The sequence below is a fragment of the Gracilinanus agilis genome, chromosome 4 (assembly GCF_016433145.1).
Source record: "Gracilinanus agilis isolate LMUSP501 chromosome 4, AgileGrace, whole genome shotgun sequence".
Taxonomy (NCBI): Eukaryota; Metazoa; Chordata; class Mammalia; order Didelphimorphia; family Didelphidae; genus Gracilinanus; species Gracilinanus agilis.
In genome coordinates this window covers 357,609,351-357,630,821 of record NC_058133.1, presented here as the reverse complement: position 1 = coordinate 357,630,821, position 21,471 = coordinate 357,609,351, and the positions used below count along the sequence as shown (strand labels likewise).

The 21,471-nt window shown below is 37.1% G+C and overlaps 1 protein-coding gene across 1 annotated transcript in view; it reads left to right on the top strand.

Moving 5' to 3' along the window:
• Positions 1 to 21,471, top strand: part of SCML4 (Scm polycomb group protein like 4) — a 94,294-nt gene that overhangs the window by 36,022 nt on the left and 36,801 nt on the right. Inside the window, exon 4 of the mRNA XM_044675402.1 lies at positions 142 to 318. Within this exon, the coding sequence (XP_044531337.1) occupies positions 142 to 318 (177 nt within the window). The remainder of the gene's footprint in view (positions 1 to 141; positions 319 to 21,471) is intronic.

The window sequence follows — 21,471 nt, the reverse complement described above, 5'->3', positions numbered from 1 at the left end:
TTACTTTCATTTTTATTTAATCTACTTTCTTTTCTTTGCTTCCATTTTGATTTGATCTGATTCCTCAGCCCCCAGGCTGCTTGGCCCAAACTCTCCTTCCATGCACACAGCTCTGAATCGCTGTCTCCTGTGGTTTTTCAGTCTCAGCTTCTTTTGATGGGAAACAGCATCTCCTGAGCCTGCCCGTGGTGAACAGCCTCGGCTGTGTCTTAAGCTTCCTGAGGAAGCTGTGTCAGAGCCTTTTGTGTGACAACCTCTTCAGCAGCCAGCCTCTTCCCCACTTCCCCCGGGGTCCTGAGGACAGGAGGATGAAGTCAGGTAGGCCTTGGCTCATCTCAGCCTGCCTTCTTGTTGGAAGCTGGGGATGGTGACGTAAAGCTGCTGGCTGGGCTCTAATACCAGCCAGCTCTTGGGAATTCTCTCACTCAGGTCTTGTGGGGCTTCTCTTTGGGGGCTATTTCTTTCCTCACATAGTCTTTTTCCTGGATTGAGAAGTACATGGAGGACTGACAGAATTTTAAGTCTTTATTATATAAACATTCAGACTCTGGTGACCCTTCAAATACCACTAAGATGTTTTTTATTCCTTTACTTTTGGTCCAGAATTATCATTTCAATTCATCAAAGGTTCTGTAACTTCAAGTCTCAAAAGAGCTTCCTGAGGGCACTGAGTATGAGACTTGCCCAGGGTCACACAGTCAGTAAGTCTCAGAGGTAGAATCTGAAACCATATCCTAGTGATTTGGAAGTCAGCTCTCTACCCTCTATGCTATCCTGACTCATTTTTTCACATGGGCCATAACTGGAACGTGATTCACTGTCAGTATGAAAAATATCAAATTCCTAAGCAAATAGTCAGTTTATTAAAAAAACTCTTATTTAATAACGTTTTATATTAACAATTTTTATGTTATCATTATTAATTTTATCATTACAATATATTAAAAACCATCATTAATTATTAAATTACTAATTTTTAGAATTTACTAGTTAAAATTTAAATATCAAGATTTATCTGATTATTAATTAATAAGTGAGTTATTAATTAATTATCAGGCAATTAAATATTGAATATAAAATATAATGTATAATAAATAGCAAATATAAATGATTAATTAATAAGTAGGTTATTAATAAACGATTGGGCAGTTAGATATCGGATATCAAATACTATGTATAATAGCAAATATAAATGATTATTAATGAATAAGCAAATTATTAACTAATAAATTATTGGGTAATTAAATATTGGATAGAAAATACAATGTGCCATAAATAACAAATATAAATTATTATGAATAATAAAGAATTGCAATAATATTCATTAATATAGTGATATATAGAATTAATAATAAAACATTTATTATTAATAATAAATAGCTATTTAATCTAGTAAACATATAGGCATTAAAAGAATCTATTACATGAATTAAATCATATCTCCAATGCATGAAGTAAAGAAGATTCTTTCTAGCAGCTAGATTTCATGGTAGGGTAGAATACTGGGCCTGGAATCATGAAGATCTAAGCTCAAATCCAACTTCAGACACTTACTAGCTGTATGACCCTGGGCAAGTCACTTAATCTGTAACTGCCTCAGTTTCCTCAGCTGTGAAATGGAGATAATAATAGCCTTTATTTTTCAGGATTATTGTGAGAATTGTTATTATTCGATCATTTGAGATGTGTCTGATGCATTATGATCCTATTTGGGGTTTTCTTGGCAGAGATCCTGAAATGGTTTTGCCATTTCCCTCTCCAGCTCATTTTACAGATGAGGAAACTGAGGTAAAAAGAGTTAAGTGATGTTCCTGGGGTCACACAGCTAGGAAGTGTCTGAGGCTACATTTGAACTCAGGTCTTCTTGACCTCAGGCCTGGACCTCTATCCCCCATGTCACTAGGCTGTCCTATTGTTAGGATTAAATGAGATAATATTTATAAAGTCCTTAGCAGAGTACCTAGCATACCAAAGGCCCTTAATCAATGCTTATTTCCTTATTTCTCTCACTAAAATACTCAAGGTATTGCCTCTCCCCCACTTTTTCTCTCCATGAACATTTTCTCACAGCTATGCTGGACTTCCTCATGTCAGAGAAAGGACAGAGAGCTCAATAGTAGTAGTCAGTCTCTCCCTCTCTTTGTCTCTCTCTATCTCTCTCTGTCTCTCTCTGTCTTTTGTCTCTCTGTTTCTCTCTCTCTCTGTCTTTTGTCTCTCTCTTTCTCTGTCTCTCTCTCTGTCTCTGTCTCTCTCTCTCTCTGTCTCTCTCTCTCTCTCTGTCTCTCTCTCTCTGTCTCTCTCTCTCTGTCTCTCTCTCTCTCTCTCTCTCTCTCTCTCTCTCTCTCTCTCTCTCTCTCTCTCTCTCTCCTTCCCTCCTTCCTCCTCCCTCCCTCTCTTTCTCTCTCTTTTTGTTAAGGTGATTGGACTGGTAAGGAGAGAAATACCATTGAGGCAGTAGAGCTGGATTTCATTAAGTACTTCGCAGTATGGTGTAAAAGAAAGGAAATTAGGAAGAGCCACAGAGAACTTGAGAGAAGTCTCAAATCTGCAGATTGTTACCTATATGATGTTGGGGAAAATCCCTCCCCTTCTCTGGGCCTCAGCTGTCTCCCCTGTAAAAGGAGGAGGGTTCTAGCGAGTTGGCCAAGATAAGAAAAGATGGCAGCCGTCAGTGGCAGAGGAGCAGGGAAAGACACGTGCCCTGACACGCTGGCGGTGGAGCCATGGACTAGCCAGTCATTCTGGAAAACAATATGAAGCCATGTTAGAAAAATGACTGAAGAGTTCATAAACTCTGACTGAGTAATTCCACTATTGGGCATGTACCCCAATGAGGTCAGAGCGAGAAGGAAAGGACAGACAGACAGATAGACAGACACACACACATGCACACTTACATTTCTATTTTACACAAATATAAACATATTGAAACACATGTATGTAATGTGTGTGAATATATGCTCACGCACATGCGTGTACATGTGTGAGAGGCATATGTTGGTTTACAAATGTGTGCATATATCTATGTATGTATGAAGGAAATATGTACATGTGTGTGTATATATGCATGTATAGATGGAATATAGGTTGAGTTTATAGGCATACACACACAAAGGAAATACATGTATATATGAATATGCATGCATGTGTGGCATGCATGGTATTTGTGTAAATACATGCATGTAAGGGGATTTGCATGTGCACACATACACGTACACACAAGTGTATGCATATATACATGCACATGATGGTACATGTGTATACACACATAATACACATATATACACCCTGCATATATGTGTGCACCCAATATACATATAAAGGAAATAAGCATGTATATGTTTATTTACAAATATACATGTATGATGGAGTATATGCTGTTTATAGGCATATATATAAAGGAATTATAAGTAGAAATATACATGTGTGTATGGACTATATGTTGTTTGTGTGCATATACACACATAAAAGGAATTTATATGTGTATATAAATACATGCATGAATGGGTATATCCATATATGTGGATTATATATTGGGTTTACATATATATGTATATGTATGTATATGCCTATATACACATAAAGGAAATCTACATGTGTTGTGTCTATACAAATATACACGCATGTATGGAGTATATGCTGAGTTTATATACATATACTCATATAAAAGAACTCTATGTATTCATGTACAAATAGATTCCCACTGGGGTGCATATCATGTGCATATACACACAAAGAGAACATGCATATATAGACACGGGTCTATACATGCATGTGGAGTATACATTGGGTTTACACATACATATAAAGGAAATCTGTGTTTATACATGCGTATATAGATGTATACACATATGCATATATGGATTATGTGTATATGAAATAAATGTAAATGTGTATGTATATACACACATATGCATATGTGCATATGGAATACATGTTGGATTTATAAACATATATAAAGGAAATACAAATGTAAACATATATGCATTTATACACACATGTGCATATGTATAGGTGGAATGCATGTTGGGTGTATATACATACATAAAGGAAATACAAGTATAAATGCATGTGCATGTATGAATACAGGATTTATTTGCACATACACGTGTATGTATATCTTAGGTTTCCAGGTACATATGTGTGTACATTTACATTGTCACACTGCTTTGGGATAACAGAAATAACCCCCCCCCCCAACATATTCACATCTGGAAACAAAGTGTTTGCCCCTCAAATGGAGAATGATCGGACCAATTATGCCCCATGAAGTCACTGGGCTATTATGATGTCCTGAGTCATAACTCTGAAAATGAAAAAATCAGAGAAGATTAGGAAGATTTAGTTGGACTGCAGCAGAATAAAATTAGGCAGGCCGAGAGAAAAACAATACAATGCTCGTGATGATAGAAAGAAAAATAACCTAAAAATATGGAGGGCTAGCTTGACGCTAGAGGATCAGCAGTGAGAACCGCCTCCTTCCTCTAGGCTGTAAGGGGGTGGGCTATGGGTATGGAATGAGGCCTCTATTAGGCTCAGGCAATGTGTCTGTGTGGTTTAACTGTACTTGCTACAAGGGAGGCTTCTTTCGCTGGTGCCTGTGTGTGGAGGATTAATGGAAAGTCACATTAAGTAGTGAAATAACAACAAAAAGAAAGAGTAAAACATTTTAAGAAAATAAAATTAAATCAAGCGTCTGATCCATCCTCTATTTCTCACAATAGCTAGCATTTGTTTGATGCTTTCAGGTTTGTGAAAGGGATGCTATCTCATTGGACTCTCGCAATAACCATGGGAAATGGGTGCTTTATTATCCCTATTTCATAGATGAGAAAACTGAGGCATGTAGAGATTGTGTAACTCGCCCGGGGTCACACAACTAGTCACTATCCTTGATGACAACACGAAGAGATGTGGGCTCAGCATTGCCAAGTTAGGAGGATTTAAAGTACTGAACCGAGAATTGGGAGATCCAAGTAGCCGTCCTGGCTTTGCCACTGTGTTCTTCAGTTTAATTATTTAACCTTTCTGGGCTTCAGCTCCCTCAACTGTAAAATGAAGGAGCTGGATGAGATGTTCTCTAAGGTGCCAACCAGCTCGAATAGTTTATGAGTCAGGCTTCTCTTGAAAACCTTATTTGGCTCAGAAACACTCTCCTAAAACTAATTTGCCCTCCAGTGAGTTTCTCAGTAAGAATGGTACAGTGATCTCAATTCACTTCCCACCACAATCTCTCCGCCCATTAGGTGCAGTCCAGAGAGTGGGCCAGTCAGCCAGCCCATTAACAATGACTCGCTCCCTCTCTCTTCCCAGTCTGAAAGCCCTGGCTAAGGCTCCAAGTTTTTCCCTTTGATGGCAAGACAGCCTTTTCCTTTGGTGGCAGATCATAACCTTTCCTAAAACAGGCTACAGTGCTGTTCTCAGAAGCCTGCTGGCTTTGGTCCCAAACAGACTCGAAAAGTTTGGTTACAGGGTCATGATGAAAGGGAAAATTGGGAACAGTGTTCTTCAGTACCTACTTATCCATTTCGTCACTATTCAGGAAGACTTTTTGCTCTGAGGATATATTTAAGTAGTGCCCCAAGTTAAATGAAAGGTAGGGTGGAAGGGAGAGAAGAATTGGACAACCTGCAGTCAAATCCCTGCTTTTTTACTACTTGTGTGATCTCGGGTATTTCCCTCAGCCTTCCTGGTGCTTAGTTGTGTCATCTGTAAAAAGAAAAGTCAGAATAGCGACTCAAGATCAAACATCTACCATTTCCTTGCATCTAAATACATCTTTAAGGGGATAATAATGAATCCTTAAAGTGCTCATTAAAAGAGACTTTAGGGAGTGAATCCTTTCACCTCACAGAGGAGTAAACTGAGTCAGTATTTGTTCCAAAGCATTAAACTGTCATAGTCCTTATTCTTGGTCTAAAAAGCTAAAAGTGACCTTAGGCAATATGCTATTTTCAAGGAATCAACTTGCATTTATTAAATGTCTTTGTGTGCCAGGCACTGTATCAATCACTGGAAGTACAAAGATAAAGTTGAAATGACTTTTGCCTGCCTCCAAAAAGTTTATATTCTATTAAGGGAGATAATGCAAATACACACACACACACACACACACACACACACACACAAAGATATACATAGATATAGATATAGATATAGATATAGATATTGATAGTTGTTCAATCATTTCAGCTGTTTCTGACTTTTTGTGACCCTATTTGGAGTTTTCTTGGCAAAAATACTGGAGTGGTTTGCCATTTCCTCTCCAGTTCATTTTACAGATGAGGAAACCGAGGCAAACAGAGTGAAGTGTCTTGCCCAGGATCACATAGCTAGTATGTAAATCCAGATTTGAACTTGGGGCTTCCTGCCTCTAGGCCAGGCTCCTTTTGTCTCAGTTGCCATAGGTTTGCCAACAAACTTACCTGCATCCTGCCCTCATTTTTTTTCTCTATTTAGCATAGAAGGGAATGTGCACGGTTGCTAATGTGAAAGTGAAAATGAAGTTACTAATACAAATCACATGGATACTTTAAATGAGTGGATGCCAAGGACTGACTAGCTAGGTCTGGAGGCACAAAGACCCAAGTTGGAATCTGGCTTCAGATTGCCTAGATCTGTGTTGGTGAGCCTGTGGCACACGTGCTAGAGGGGGCTGCTCCCTTCCCCCTCTCCACCATGTCTGGGAACATTTCTCACTTCACCTACCCCTCTGCCCAGCAGCCCAATGGGTGAGCTTCCTCTCTCCCCTGTCTGAGGTAAGGGGGTGGCTCGCATGTGACATGAGGGTGCAGATTGGGCACTTGATCTCTAAAAGATTTGCCATCACTGTCCTAGATGATTCACTGGTCTTGTTCTTCCTACCACTGTAATGAATTACTCTGCATATTTTCATTGTCTGCATTTTAAAACTCAAGTTTTGTGTTGCAATTTCCCCCATAAAGTATGGAGCCAGTCCTTTGAGCTCTAAACCCAAGCATGCAGTCAGTAATGTGGCTTAGAGAGAAAATAAAGGTGTTAGATAAAATTTGTATGGAATATCTACACCAGCTGTCAGTCTAATCATTCAACTGACGAGCTATTGAGATGGCTGATTCCATTATTAAACATGACTTTAAGATTAACTGTCAACTTACCTCTTCTATGCTTTGTACTCTGGTGCAGCAGATAGAGTTTTTTTACGGTGTTGCTTCATTCAGGATGTCTAACACTATACACCCACCCTGAAGGGCAGTGTGGAAAGTGATGCCAAGACCTCCTCAATCTTGGAGTCTTCTGACAGCAGCAACTCAAGTCCCAGCAACCTTCCCATCCCATTGGTTTTTAGAGGGTAGCCAAGGTAGAGAAATTTACAGCATTATAGTATCCCGTACAACATCCTCACTTCACCATCTGACACAGTGGAAGAAAGAGCCAAATAAAAAAAAGGTTTTCATTTTAAGAATATTTTTTTTTGCCATCAGCATTTATGGTCCTATAGATTTCATGCATTATGCAAAGTAAATATTCTCTAAAGTAAATTTTTTTATTGAGATGATAGCCCAAAAGGTTACAGAATTCTAGACAATCACTAGTGAGAAAAATGTTTTCATGTTACCAATTTTATTTTATGTACTGCATCTTATGATTTGTTTCATTGTTACTGTGTTAGGAAAAGTATATATTATCAGAATTAATATTTTGTCATAAAGAATGGTATGCAGAAAATTCTACTTTCAGCAATCTCTAGCAAAAGATTATAGTTTTTGATGGTCTCGAGGACCTAGCTCCCTATTTCCCATAGGTTCAATGTATCCACATTCACTTCTTTTTTTAAACTTTTGCACGCACTGTTTTCTAGCAACATTGCCCTCAGGAATTTTGAGCACTGACTGTACATGCAATCAAAATGTTGTTCCAAATGAAATAAGTCTGGAGGACACGGTGACTTCCTAGAAAGAGCCATTGCCCAATCTCCTTAGCAGACTTGTTTTCAAAATCTTATTTAGTGGCTCTTTTCTCCCTTTCAGAGTAGACAAGAGAAATATTTGTTTACTTTTTTTATCATGTTGCTTGTTCTATGGGGTAGGGAGGAGGAGAACCTGTTTAACTTGCCGTTTTTGAGGTTTTATTTTTACCCTTATTGCAAGGTAGTCTTAGAATCAAGCCCTGCTGAACCTCTGAGCTTATTAATAATACCAATAACAATAAGAAACAGAACACTGTGGCATTTTAAGGTTAGCAAAGTTCAGTGTTCTTCAGTATACTTTATTTTTAAGTCTATCTACAAGTATCATCTTTAGAATTAAGCTTATTTCCCTACTTGGTTTCTTTCCAGAGGTCTACAAACACTCCTGATGTGTAGTAGTAACAATTCTCTGATTGCCTAGAGCAACAGTATCACACTCAAATAGAAACACAGATCGCTAAAAAAAGATAAGGATCCCTTGGCTTTTACATTGTGTTGGAAAACTACACAATAACATTATCTATGTTTTATTGCATTTTTATTTAAATATTACCCAAATATATTTTTACCTAGTTTGGATAGCACTTGGGAGTGTTGCAACAACTGTGCTTAACACTTCTGATCTCTAGAGGAAGCCCATGTTCCAAAGAGCTTTAAGCATCTCACCTGTTATTTAATTTATTCCTAAAGAGTAAGCCTGGTGTAGAGGATAGAGAGGGGTCTTGTGGTTAAGGAAGACCTGGGTTCAAACCCTGCTTCTAACATTTACTGACTCTTGGGTCCCCCAAGTGAGTTTTCACCTCTCAGTACCTCAGGGATTAAAGCTATATGTAACAAACAAGGTGCCACTTTGCATTGATGGATGGAGTTTCCTCAACCTGGAATTCCCTATACCAAGATAATCACAGGCCCACTTTTCCTAATCCATATCCTAAAAAAGTAAGGGAGATGATCAATATTAATAAAGTCTTATCATTATAAATTCAACTATTATTATGGAAACCATGTTCAGGGATATTCCCTGCCTATGAGTCCACTAATAACACCCAAGGCTCTTTGGAGATCAGTCAGCATTAATAGAATACTATGTGCTAAGAACTGTATGGAGCACGAGGGAATAGAAAAAACAAAAATGGAGCAGTTTTTACCTCAAGGAGCTTACATTCTAATGGAGGAGAAAACATGAACAATTTTAATAGATTGTTCTTTGTTGTTGACTTATTCAATCCTGCTGACACTCTTGACATAAACATGTATATACAAAATAAATATGGTGTAAATTAGGGGAAGACAATAACAGCTGCAGGGTAATGGTAGAGGAAGTTCAAACCTTCCACTGAAAGGTGATGCCTTAGCCAAATTTGAAGAAAACAAGGGATTCTAAGAGGTGGAGATGAAAGGGATATAGGGAAGAGCCAATGTCAAGGGCTAGAGCCTGTAAATGGATTGAGAGACATTACAAAGGTCAATATGATAGACTAGAGACTCTGGGAAAGGGAGGAATGCATCATAAGATTAGAGAAGTAGGTCATCATCAGATTGTGAAGAGTTTTAAAAGACAAATAGAGAAGTTTATATTTGATCCTCTATAACAGTGGTTCCCAAATTTTTTGGTCTACTGCCCCCTTTCCAGAAAAAAATATTACTTAGGGCCCCTGGAAATTAATTTAAAAAAATTTAACAGCAATTAATAGGAAAGATAAATGCACCTGGATCCTCCTGGATCGCTGCAGCACCCACCAGGGGGCGGTGGCGCCCACTTTGGGAATCACTGCTCTATAACAAGTCTTTTCCTTTGAGACCAGTACTTTTACTTCCCATTATGTTTACTTACCCTCTCTAGTGTGAGTCACTGATGGTCCTCTCAGCCTCTAGTACTGTCCTACTGATTCTTCCCGATGGTATTGCAAAGCAATTGAATCAATGTCAGACTATCTTGTGAGCAGAGAGGAAGCTCGTTAGTATGAATTGTACACTAAAGAGTTAGAGGTAAGCAGTTTCCTCTGTGGTAGCACCATGAAGCTCTTCATTTGGTGTTATAGAGTATTCATTTGGGAGACTCAGAATCTGGCCTGTCACTGCAGCCCATCTACCTTTTAGCCTTTGGCATCTGGTGGGTTTAAGTAGACCTCCCCACTAAAAGGTTCACTGGGTCTGCTTCTTTTAGACTCAACTTGTTAGTACTCCTCAGGCTTATTCTTTTTATACTAATTGGTAATCATATCCACTCCTAAATTGGCTACATATCACCTTTAGTCATAATTAGTTACTTCTGAGATGCTTCTATTCTTAAATGGGTACACACCACTTTGTCACAACATCTGGTAAAAGCAGAGGGCAAGGAAGAGAGGAATATGTGCCTGGGGAAAAGTGCCTACAATGTACAGGACCCAGTGCTAGGACATGTGGAGGAGTGAGGAAAGTGATTCATCAAGAGATAAATGCCACACAGGAAGCCAAGAGCAGAGAAGGGGATGAGGACCAAAATCTTTGCATTCTCTATTCATTGCTTTTATCCCAAGGTTATGCAGCCTCCCATTGTCCTACCTCATCACTTCTACTGAGATAGTCATAGGATCACAGGGTCATCCATCTAGACCAGTGATGAGCAAACTATGGCCCTTGGCCCCCTGAAATGTTCTATCCAGCTGCCCAACATTATTTCTAATTTGATGAATATAATGAGTAGAATACAATACAATGAAACTTCAAAAGATTTGCCTTAGAAACAGACTGACAGATGAGCATTTCCTTTCCTTTGGCACCTTCTTTAAAAAGTTTGTCCATCACTGTTCTAGACCTAGAAGGTTCTCAGAGGTCAACCACTTCAAATCCCTCTGTTTACAGATGAGAAGACTTGAGGGTGAAGGAAATGAAGTATGACAATGACCAAGGTCACACAGGATGGAATATTATTTCACCTAGATTCCCAATCTAGTCTTTAAATGAAATGTGAGCATGCCACATGTGTAATTTACTTCTTTTTTATTTTTTTCCTTTAGAATATTTTTCCAAGGTTACATGATTTATGATTCCACTCCTCTACCCTCCCACCTCCCAGAGCTGACAAGCAAGTCTATTGCGTTATACATGTATCATTGTTCAAAACCTATTTCCATGTTATTCATATTTGCAGCAAGGTGATCTTTTAATGCCAAAACCCCAATCATATCCCCATTGAACTACATGACTGATCATATTTTTCTTCTGTGTTTCTGTTCCTACAGTTCTTTCTCTGTATATGGATAGTGTTCTTTCTCATACGTTCCTCTGAGTTGTCCTGAGTCATTGCATTGCTGCTAGTAGAAAAGTCTATTACATTCAATTGTGCCATAATGCAACAGTCTCCATGTATAATATTCTCTGGGTTCTTCTCCTTTACTTCTGCATGAATTCCTGGAAGTCTTTCTAGTTTACATGGAATTTCTCCAGTCCATTATTCCTTTTAGCACAATAATATTCCATCACCATCAGATACCACAATTTATTCAGCCATTCTCCAATTGATGGACACACCCCCATTTTCCTTTTTTTTTTTTTTTTTTTTTGTCACCACAAAGAGCATGGCTATAAATACTTTTGAACAAGCCTTTTTCCTTATTATCTCTTTGGGGTACAAACCCAGCAGTGGTACGGCTGGGTCAAAGAGTAGGAATTCTTTTAAAGCTCTTTGCTCATAGTTCCAAATTGCCCTCCAGGATGGTCAGACCAATTCACAACTCCCCCAGCAGTGTATTAATGTCCCAATTTTGCCACATCCCCTCCAGTATTTATTACTTTCCTTTGTTGTCATATTGGCCAGTCTGCTAGGTATAAAGTGATACTTCAAAGTTGTTTTAATTTGCATTTTGCTAATCAGGAGGGATTTGGAGCATTTTTTCATGTGCTTATTGATAGTTTTGATTTCATCATGTGAGAACTGCCTATTCATGTCCCTTGACCATTTGTTGATTGGGGAATGGCTTGATTTTTTTGTAGATTTGGCTTAGTTCCTTATATATTGGGGAAATTAAACCTTTGTCAAGAGAGTTTTGTTATAAAAATGTTCTCCCAGTTTGTTGCTTTCCTTCTAATTTTGGTTGCATTTGGTTTTGTTTGTGTAAAGCCTTTTTAATTTGATATAGTCAGTCATTCATTTAATATTTTGCAGTGTTCTCTCTCTTGGTTGGTCTTAAATTCCTTCCTTTCTCACAGATCTGACAGGTATACTATTTTATGTTCACCTAATTTATTTGTCATTTCACTCTTTATATTTAAGTCATTTACCCATTTTGAATTTATCTTGTAGGGTGTGTGAGATGTTTATCTAAACCTAATTTTCCCATACTGTTTTCCAATTTCCCCAGCAGTTTTTGTCAAATATTGAGTTCTTGTCCCAAAAGCTGGGGTCTTTGGGTTTATTGAATACTAGTTTACTGAGGTCATTTACCCCTAGTCTATTCCATTGATCTACCCTTCTGTCTCTTAGTCAATACCATATTGTTTTGATGACCACTGCTTAATAGTACAGTTTAAGATCTGGTACTGCTAGGCTCCCATCCTTCACTTTTTTTTCATTATTTCCCTTAATATGCTTGATCTTTTGTTCTTCAGATGAACTGTGTTATAATTTTTTCTAATTCTATGAAAAAAAGGTTTTTTGTAGTTTGATAGATATGGCACCGAATAAGTAGATTAATTTAGGTAGGATTGCCATTTTTATTATATTAGCTCATACTACCTGGGAGCAATTAATATTTCCACAATTATTTAGATATAGTTTTAATTGTGTGAAAAATGTTTTGTAGTTGTGTTCATATAATTCCTGTGCTTGGCAGATAGGTTCCTAAATATTTTATATTGCCTAGAGTGATTTTAAATGGAGTTTATCTTTCTAACTCTTGTTGCTGAGTTTTGTTGGAAATATATAGAAATGCTGATGATTTATGTGAGTTTATCTTGTACCCTGCAACTTTGCTAAAGTTGTTAATTATTTCCCCTCATCTTTTAGTTGATTTTCTAGGAGTCTTTAAGTATACCATCATATCATCTGCAAAGAGTGACAGTTTAGTTTCCTTGTTGCCTACTTTAATCGCTTCAATTTTTTTCTTCTCTAATTTCTATCCCTAGAGTTTCAAGAACAATATTAAATAATAGAGGTGATGATGAGCATCCTTGCTTCACTCCTGATTTTATTGGGAAGGCTTCTAACTTGTCCCCATTGCAGATGATACTTGCTGATCATTTTAAATATATACTCTATTATTTTGAGGATTGACCCTTTTATTCCTATACTTTCTGGTGTTTTCAAAAGGAATGGGTGTTATATTTTGTCAAAAGCTTTTTCTGCATCTATTGAGATAATCATGTGATTTCTGTTGGTTTGATTATTGATGTGGTCAATTATGTGGATGGTTTTCCTGATATTAAACCATCCTTTCATTCTTGGTAAAAATCCCAACTGATCTTTTTTATAGTATTCTATTTAGGAATTTTTGCATCTATATTCATTAAGGAGATTGATCTGTAGTTTTCTTTCTCTGTTTTTGGTTTTCCTGGCTTTGGAATCAGTACCATATTTGTGTCATAAAAGGAATTTGGTAAAACTCATTCTTTGCTTATTTTTTCAAATAATTTGTATAGTATTGGGATTAGTTATTCTTTAAATGTTTGATAGAATTCACTTGTGAATCTATCTGGCCCTGGGGATTTTTTCTTAGGAATTTCCTTGATAGCTTGTTCAATTTCTTTTTGCTAAGATGGGATTATTTAAATATTATATTTCCTCTTTTGTTAATCTAGGCAATTTATATTTTTGTAAATATTCACCCATTTCACCTAGAATTTCACATCTATTGCCATATAATTAAGCAAAATAATCCTTAATAATTATCTTACTTTCTCTTCATTAGAGGTGAGATCACCCTTTTCATCTTTGATACTATTAATTTTATTTTCTTCTTTCTTTTTTATTAGGTTAACCAGTATTTTATCTATTTTATTTGTTTTTTCAAAGTACCAGCTCCTAGTCTTATTTATTAATTCAATAGTTTTTTTTACTTTCAATTTTATTAATTTCTCCTTTAATTTTTAGGATTTCCAATTTAGTTTTCATCTGGGGCTTTTTAGTTTGTTCTTTTTCTAATTTTTGAAGTTACAAGCCCAATTCAGTGATTTCTTTCCTCTCTATTTTGTTGATATAGGCACTCAGTGATATAAATTTTCCCCTGAGTACTGCTTTGGTTGTATCCCATAGGTTTTGATATGATGTCTCCTCATTGTCATTCTCTTTAATGAAGTCCATAGTTGTTTCTATGATTTCTTCTTTGGCTCACCAGTTTTGAAGAATTAGATTATTTAGTTTCCAATTAATTTTAAACTTGCCTTTCCACGGATCCTTGTTAATTATATTTTTTATTGTATTATGATCTAAAAAAGTTGTATATTCCTATGCTCTAGTACATGGTTGATCTTTGTATATGTACCATGTACTGCTGAGAAGAAGGTGTTAAAGAGGGTTTTCTTAATCTCGTCCTCTGTCTCTTTAAGAGGCAGAGGAATAGAAATGCTTCTCAGTAAGAGTCAGGTAATGGACAGCTTCTGTGGTTAGTACTGAAGATTCTGTTACCTAGGAGATGAAATGGATATATAGGAGAAGATGAAGTTGGAAGGGACTTTTGTCTCTGGGTTCCCTGGGGAGAGGAGCCTATCTCGGTCTCTTGGAGACTGGCAGTTTTTTACTAACTGACAGTTGGAGTTAAAGAAAATGGATTGAAGGCCTTAACAGCCTATAAGGAGGTGGTAGGTGATTAATGTTTATTGATTAGCTTAGGTATGTAGATAGATAGTGAAAAAATGATTAGATAGTCAGTGTAGAGAACTTTAGACCTGGGCCTGGCCCTGGCAGAAGAAGCTGCCCTTGAAATAAGATAGATTTAGGTTTTTTTTAGAAAATTTTAGTTAGGATTGAGATCTTAGGTATAGTTATAAGATATTAGGAGATTACTCTCACTTTCCTCCTTTCTATTTCCTATCTGAACTTTCCTAAAAATAATGTGTTTACCCAACTGCTCTCCTGACCTTTGTTCAAACTCCTACCAAAAATTTTAACCCTTCACAAAGGTATATTCCTTTTTATCCCTGTTCAGTTTTCTTCAGATATCTATTAACTCTAATTTTCCTAGCATTCCATTTGCTTCCCTTCTTTCTTATTTATTTTTTGGCTTGATTTATCTAGTTCTGAAAGGGGAAGGTTGAGATCCCTTCTAGTATGGTTTTGTTATCTATTTCCTCCTAGAGTTCCTTTAATTCCTTCTTTAGAAATCTAGATGCTATCCCATTTGGTGCATAAATATTTAGTAATGATATTGTTTCATTGTTTATAGTACCTTTTAGCAAAATGTAATTTCCTTCCTTTATCTCTTTTAATCAGATCAATTTCTACTTTGGTTTTATCTGGTATCATGATTGATACTCCTGCTTTTTTTTACTTTAGATAATACATAATAAATTCTTCTCCAGCTTTTCTTGAATCTGTGTGTGTCACCCTGCCTCAAATGTGTTTCTTATAAACAACATATAGTAGGATTCTGGTTTTTAATCCACTTTGCTATCTGCTTCCATTTAATGGGTGAGTTCATTCCATTCAAATTCAGCATAATGATTACTAACTGTGTATTGCCATTCATTGTATTGTCCTCTTTACATCCTGCTCTATTCCCTTTTACTCTGTTCCTCCTTACCAGTATTTTGCTTTTTGTCACCCCTCCACTTCCTCCACACTTAAATTATCACTCCCTTTCCTTGTCTTTTTCTCTTTCCATTTCTCTGTAGGGTGATAGAATTCTATACCTCACTGAGTATACTCGTTTTCCCCCTCTCTGAGCCAGTTACAATGAGAGTAAAGTTTAAGCATTGCCTGTCACCACCCTTATCCTCCCCTCTCTGTATTTATTTTTCACACTTCTTTATATTATATAATTTACCCTATTCTCTTTCTCTCTTTCCTTTTCTCTCAGTGATACATACATAGCATTCCATGTCATCACATATACATATACATCATATCATCATAATCAGTTTACTTCTCCACCCTCTTTCTGAGTAAATTTCTTCTATTTTTCTCTATTACTAAGAGTTATTTTTAAGAATTACAGAAATCCTCTTTCCATGTAGACATATAAACATTTTAACCTTAATGAATCCCTTAAATTTTCTCTTTTTTATTTACCTTTTTGATCTTGTCTTGTGCGTCATGTTTGCACTTCAAATTTTTTGTTTAGGTCTGGCTTATTCCTCAGGAATGCTTGGAAATCTTCTATCTTATTGAATGACCATTTTTCCCCTGAAAGAATATACTCAGTTTTGCTGGAAAGGTGACTCTGGGTTGTAAACCCAAATCTTTTGCCTTCATGAATATCATATTCCATGCCTTTCAGTTCTTAATGTAGAAGCTGTAGGTCCCGTGTGATGCTGATTGTAGATCCATGGTATTTTAATAGTTTATTTCTGGCTACTTGAAGTATTTTTTTTCTTGGCTTGGTGGCTCTTGAATTTAGCTATTACATTCCTGGAAGTTGTCAATTGAGGATTTCTTTCAGGAGGTGATCTGTGAATTCTTTCAATTTCAATCTTATTTTCTTGTTCAAGGATCTCTGAGCAGTTATCTTTGATAATTTCTTATAATATGATGTCCAAGGTTTTTTCTTCATCATGGCTTTAAAGTAGTCCAATTATTCTCAAATTGTCTCTCCTAGATCTATTTACTAGGTTAGTTGTTTTTTCAATATGATAGTTCATGCTTTCCTTTTTTCAGTCCTTTGATTCTGCTTTACTGTTTCTTGCTTTCTCATGAAATCATTAGTTTCTAGACAGTCAATTCTGATTTTTAAGGCCTGGCTTTCCTCTGTCAGTTTTTTGTTCTTTTTCAATTGGTCCATTTCTTCTTACATTACTTTCATTTCTTCTTCCATCTTTTTCATTTCTCTTCCCCACTTTTCCTCTGTCTCTCTTAATTGGTTTTTGAAGTCTTTTTTGAGCTCTTCCAGACTCTGTGTCCTATCCATATTTTTTATTTTGGACTTTGCATGTGTTTCCTTTGCTTCCACTGTCCCCTTCTGTGTCGGTACCTTTTTCTTTGTCTCCACAAAGATTCTTTAGTTAGGTGCTTTTTTGTTGTTTGCTCATTTTCCCTATCTAATTATAGGTAGGCTCTGTTTTCTGGGAAGTTGGAGTACCCTCTTAAACTTCAGTCCTTCATTAATGCTATTTTTCAGCTCATTTTCTGGTTTGTTACTAGTTTACCAGATGTCTAAGGGCTGAGATCTCTGAGAGCTTCCTCCCCCTTCTCATTCAATTGACCCTTGAGATGCTGATAGCTTAAAGACTTTCCTCAGGCTTGGATGTAAACTTTTGATCTCACTCTGAACTTGCTCATTTCAAGGGCTGATCAAATTCTAGCCATAGGCTTAGGCTCAAGTTTTTGGTCTCAAGGTGTTCTTGATTCAAACAGGCACACCCTGGAGTTCCGTCTCTTTGCTTGGGGCAAAAATATGGAGAGGAGTTTCCCCTTAGAACTGTGTCATTATTCCAAACCATGGATTATGTCCTCATCCCAAGTCCAGACTGTGATTCCTGGCTTTGCTCTAGGCCTACATGGATGAGCCCCTTTCAGTCCAGATTGCCCTGGGTTGGGACTCTGGACTTTTCCATAGGTTTGAAATTTCAAAGGGTGTGAGTTGGCTTGGACCACTCTTTGCCCAGGAAGCATCTCAGAGTCTGAATGGTAGCTAGAGCTTAAGTGTGGAGCCTGTGGCAGCAGAGGTGGTGTGTGTGTGTGTGTGTGTGTGTGTGTGTGTGTGTGTGTGTGTGTGTTATGGTTTACTCTTGGCTTATTCTTCACTCACTGTTATAGCTTCCTGTTAGCTCTGCTCCCATCTCACCTCAGTTCCCCAGATGGCCTCTGCTTACATTTTGGGTTTTTCTTTTCTTGAAGGTTGTTTCACTCCGTCTCCTTGTTGATTCTTTAATTCCTGTATTTGTTTTATGGCAATATTTTAATCTTGGTTGAAGAGGATTTTTGTGAAGAAATGGAGTTGCCACTCTAGTTACCCCTCCATCTTGGTTCCACCTCCATCCTTTAGTGTTTAATGTACTTCTGAAAATATTTACCTGTTTTGTTGTCTCTATCGGGCCCAAGGGCAGAACAAAATAAAATCCAGGCCTCTATCAGTCAAACAGAAGAGGAAACCCCACCCAGGTAGGAGAATCAAAAAGAAAACCATAAATGCTCTCTTCCTCTTCTGGGTTTCCTCCCTTTGCCCACAAAGTGCTCTGCCTAAAAAGTAACCCCCACTCCCAGTCTCTGAACAAGGAGTTCCCTTATACCCAGCCCAGAGTCCAAATGAGATCATTTACTTGACCTCTCCAAAAGACATCATGAAGTCAAAGATTGAGATCAAGATGGTATCTGAGAGGTCTACTAGTCCCAACTAAAAGAGACTAAAATATTTGAGTGTCAGACATGAGATATGAAAGCAGTTCTTTGACTTCAAAAAGCATGAAACTTTGCACCAATGATTCAAGAAGAAGATATAATTTCAGAGCAAGAATTGTAAAATGGCTGTCTGGTGAGACTTTGCAAGTAACTGAGGAAAGAAGAAAAGAGAAAGGTAAAGAAGAAAGAGAAAAATATTCCCAACTGAATGCAGAATTACAGAGAATAACAAGGAGAATTAAGAAGGTTCTATTAAATGAACAATGTAAAGCAGTAGAAGAAAACAAGAGTTAGGAAAGATACGAGATTTCTTCAAGGAAATTAGAGCTATTAAGGGAACATTTTCTGTAAAACTGGGCATGATAAAAGACAAAAACTGTAGAGACTTAACAGCAATAGAAAAGATTAAAAAGAGGTGACAAGAACATACATAAAAGCTATATAAAAAAGATCTTAGCATCACCAATAACCATGATAGTGTGGTTAGTGATCTAGAGCAAGACATCCTGGAGAATAAAGTTAAGTGGGTCTTAGGAAGCATTGCTAACAATAAATCTAGGGAAGGTGATGGAATTCCACCTGAGCTATTTAAAATCCTAAAAGATGATGCTGTTAAGGGCTGCACTTACTATGCCAGCAAACTTGAAAAACTCAGCAGTGACCACTAGATTGGAAAAGATCAGTTTATGCCCCATTCCTAAAGAAGGACAACATAGGCAAATGTTCAAATTACCAATCAATTGCACTCATTTCATACACCAGCCAGGTTAAGCTCAAGATTCTGCAAATTAGGCTTCAGTAATATATGAACCAATAATTTCCAAAAGAGTAGACTAGTTTTAAAAGAGATAGAGGAACTAGAGATCAAATTGCTGACATTTGCTGGATTATGGAGAAAGCAAGGAAGTTCCAGGAAAAAAATACCTAGTGTTGTTTCATTGTCTACACTAACGCCTTTGACTGGGTGGATCATAACAAAATGTAGCAATTCCTCAAAAAGATGGGAATGCCAGATCATCCTATTTGTCTCCTGAAGAACCTGTATGTGCATCAAGAAGCAACAGTTAGAATCAAACATAGAACAACTGATTGGTTTAAGAATGGGACTGCAGTATGACAAGGCTGTATCAATACCTTATATCAGTGATAGGCAAACTACAGCCCACAGGCCAGATGCGGCCCCCTGAAATGTTCTATCTGGCTGCAGTGACATTATTCCTAATCCAACAAATACAATGAGTAGGATACAATACAGTGAAAGTTCAAAAGAGTTGCCTTAGAAACAGACTGACAGATGAGCATTTCCTTTCCTTTGACCCCCTCTTTTAAAAGTTTTCCCATCACTGCCTTATTTAGTTAATTCATAGTCAGAGTACACCATGTAAAATGCCAGACTGGATAAATCCAAAGCCATAACTGAGGTTTCCAAAAAGAATATCAACCATCTCAGATATCTAGATGATACCACTTAGATGACAGAAAGTGAATGAGAATTAAGAAATCTCTTGATGGTATGTAAAAGCTGGCTTAAAGCATAACATCCCAAAAAAACTAAATCTTGGCAACTGGTCCTATCATTTCCTGGCAGAGGGAAAAGAAATGGATGTAGTGTCAGATTTTATATTTGTGGTCTTAAAGATCTCAGCATAGTGATAACAGCCATGAAATTAATGACAAATCTGGACAGCACACCAAGAAGCAGAGAAATCACTTTGCCTACAAAGGTCCATGTAGTCAAAGTTATGGTTTTTCCAGTACCAATGTATGGCTATGAGAGTTGGATTATAAGGAAAGCTGATTGCCCCAGAAGTGATGCTTTTGAATTGTGGGAGTGGAGAAGACTTTTGAGAGACCAAGGAGATCAAATCTGTCATTAGTTAAATTAATTCAGAGTATTCCCTGGAAGATCAAATATGAAGTCTGAAGCTTAAAGACTTTGGCTACATCATGAGAAGACAGAGCTCATTGGAAAAGACCCAGATGTTGGGAAAGATTGAAGGCAAAATTTTGGAAACAGGGATGGCAGAAGATGAGAAGGATAGATAATGTGACAGGATCAACAAACTTAAGCTTTGACAGACTTCAGGAGATAATGGAGGATAAAAAGGCCTGGTGTGCTATGTTCCACAGGATCACTTAGAGTAAGATATGACTGAATGGCTGAAAAATAGTTCTAGAGAGGACCTCCATTCTCTCTGACCTTATATATTTAAATTAACATAAGAAATGTTGGGAACATGTCTTCTTGTATTTAAAGGGCCATCATGAGGAAGAGGGAATAGATCTATTGAACTCTAGAAAACAGAATTAGAAGCAATGGGTAGAAGTTGTAAAAAGGCAAGCTTAAACAACATGATAACAATTTTCCTAAATTCAAAAGCTATTCAAAAATAGCATGAGCTGTCTTGAGAGGTCTGGGGTTCTTCCTTATTGGAAGACTTCATTCAACATATACATATTAAGTTTCTACTACATGCCAGATGCTGATTATATAGAAACAAAAATGAATAAGTAAGTACCTTCCCTCAAGGAGTTTATAGTCTGTAAGGGGAAACAATATATGGGTATATAATACCAGCAAATGCTAGTGCTAGCAACTGAGAATTTGGACAGACACATATAGGATGCAACACTTGAGCTAACCTCTGAAGGAAGCTAAGGATTCTAAGAAGTTAGGAAGGAGTACCCAGTTGATGGAATATCTTATACAAGGAAGATACAGGATAAATTTGGCTGGACTATAGAGCACATCAGGGTGAATAATGCAGCTGCAATAAGCCTGGAAAAATAGACTGGAGTCAGATAGAGAATGATTTTCAATACCAGATACAGAAGGTTGTATTTTCTCCTAGAGGAGATAGGAAACCACTAGAATTTTTTGATGAATGAAGGCTTGAGGACTACTTGTCAGGCATATCAGAAAAGGGATCCTTTTTTTCTGTATTATTTGGACTAGATGGTTGCTATGGTCCTATCTAATTCTTAAATTCTATGATTCTTTGATCATTTTCCAGCCTGCACCCACTTTCCTCTTTCCAGCTAAGTCCTT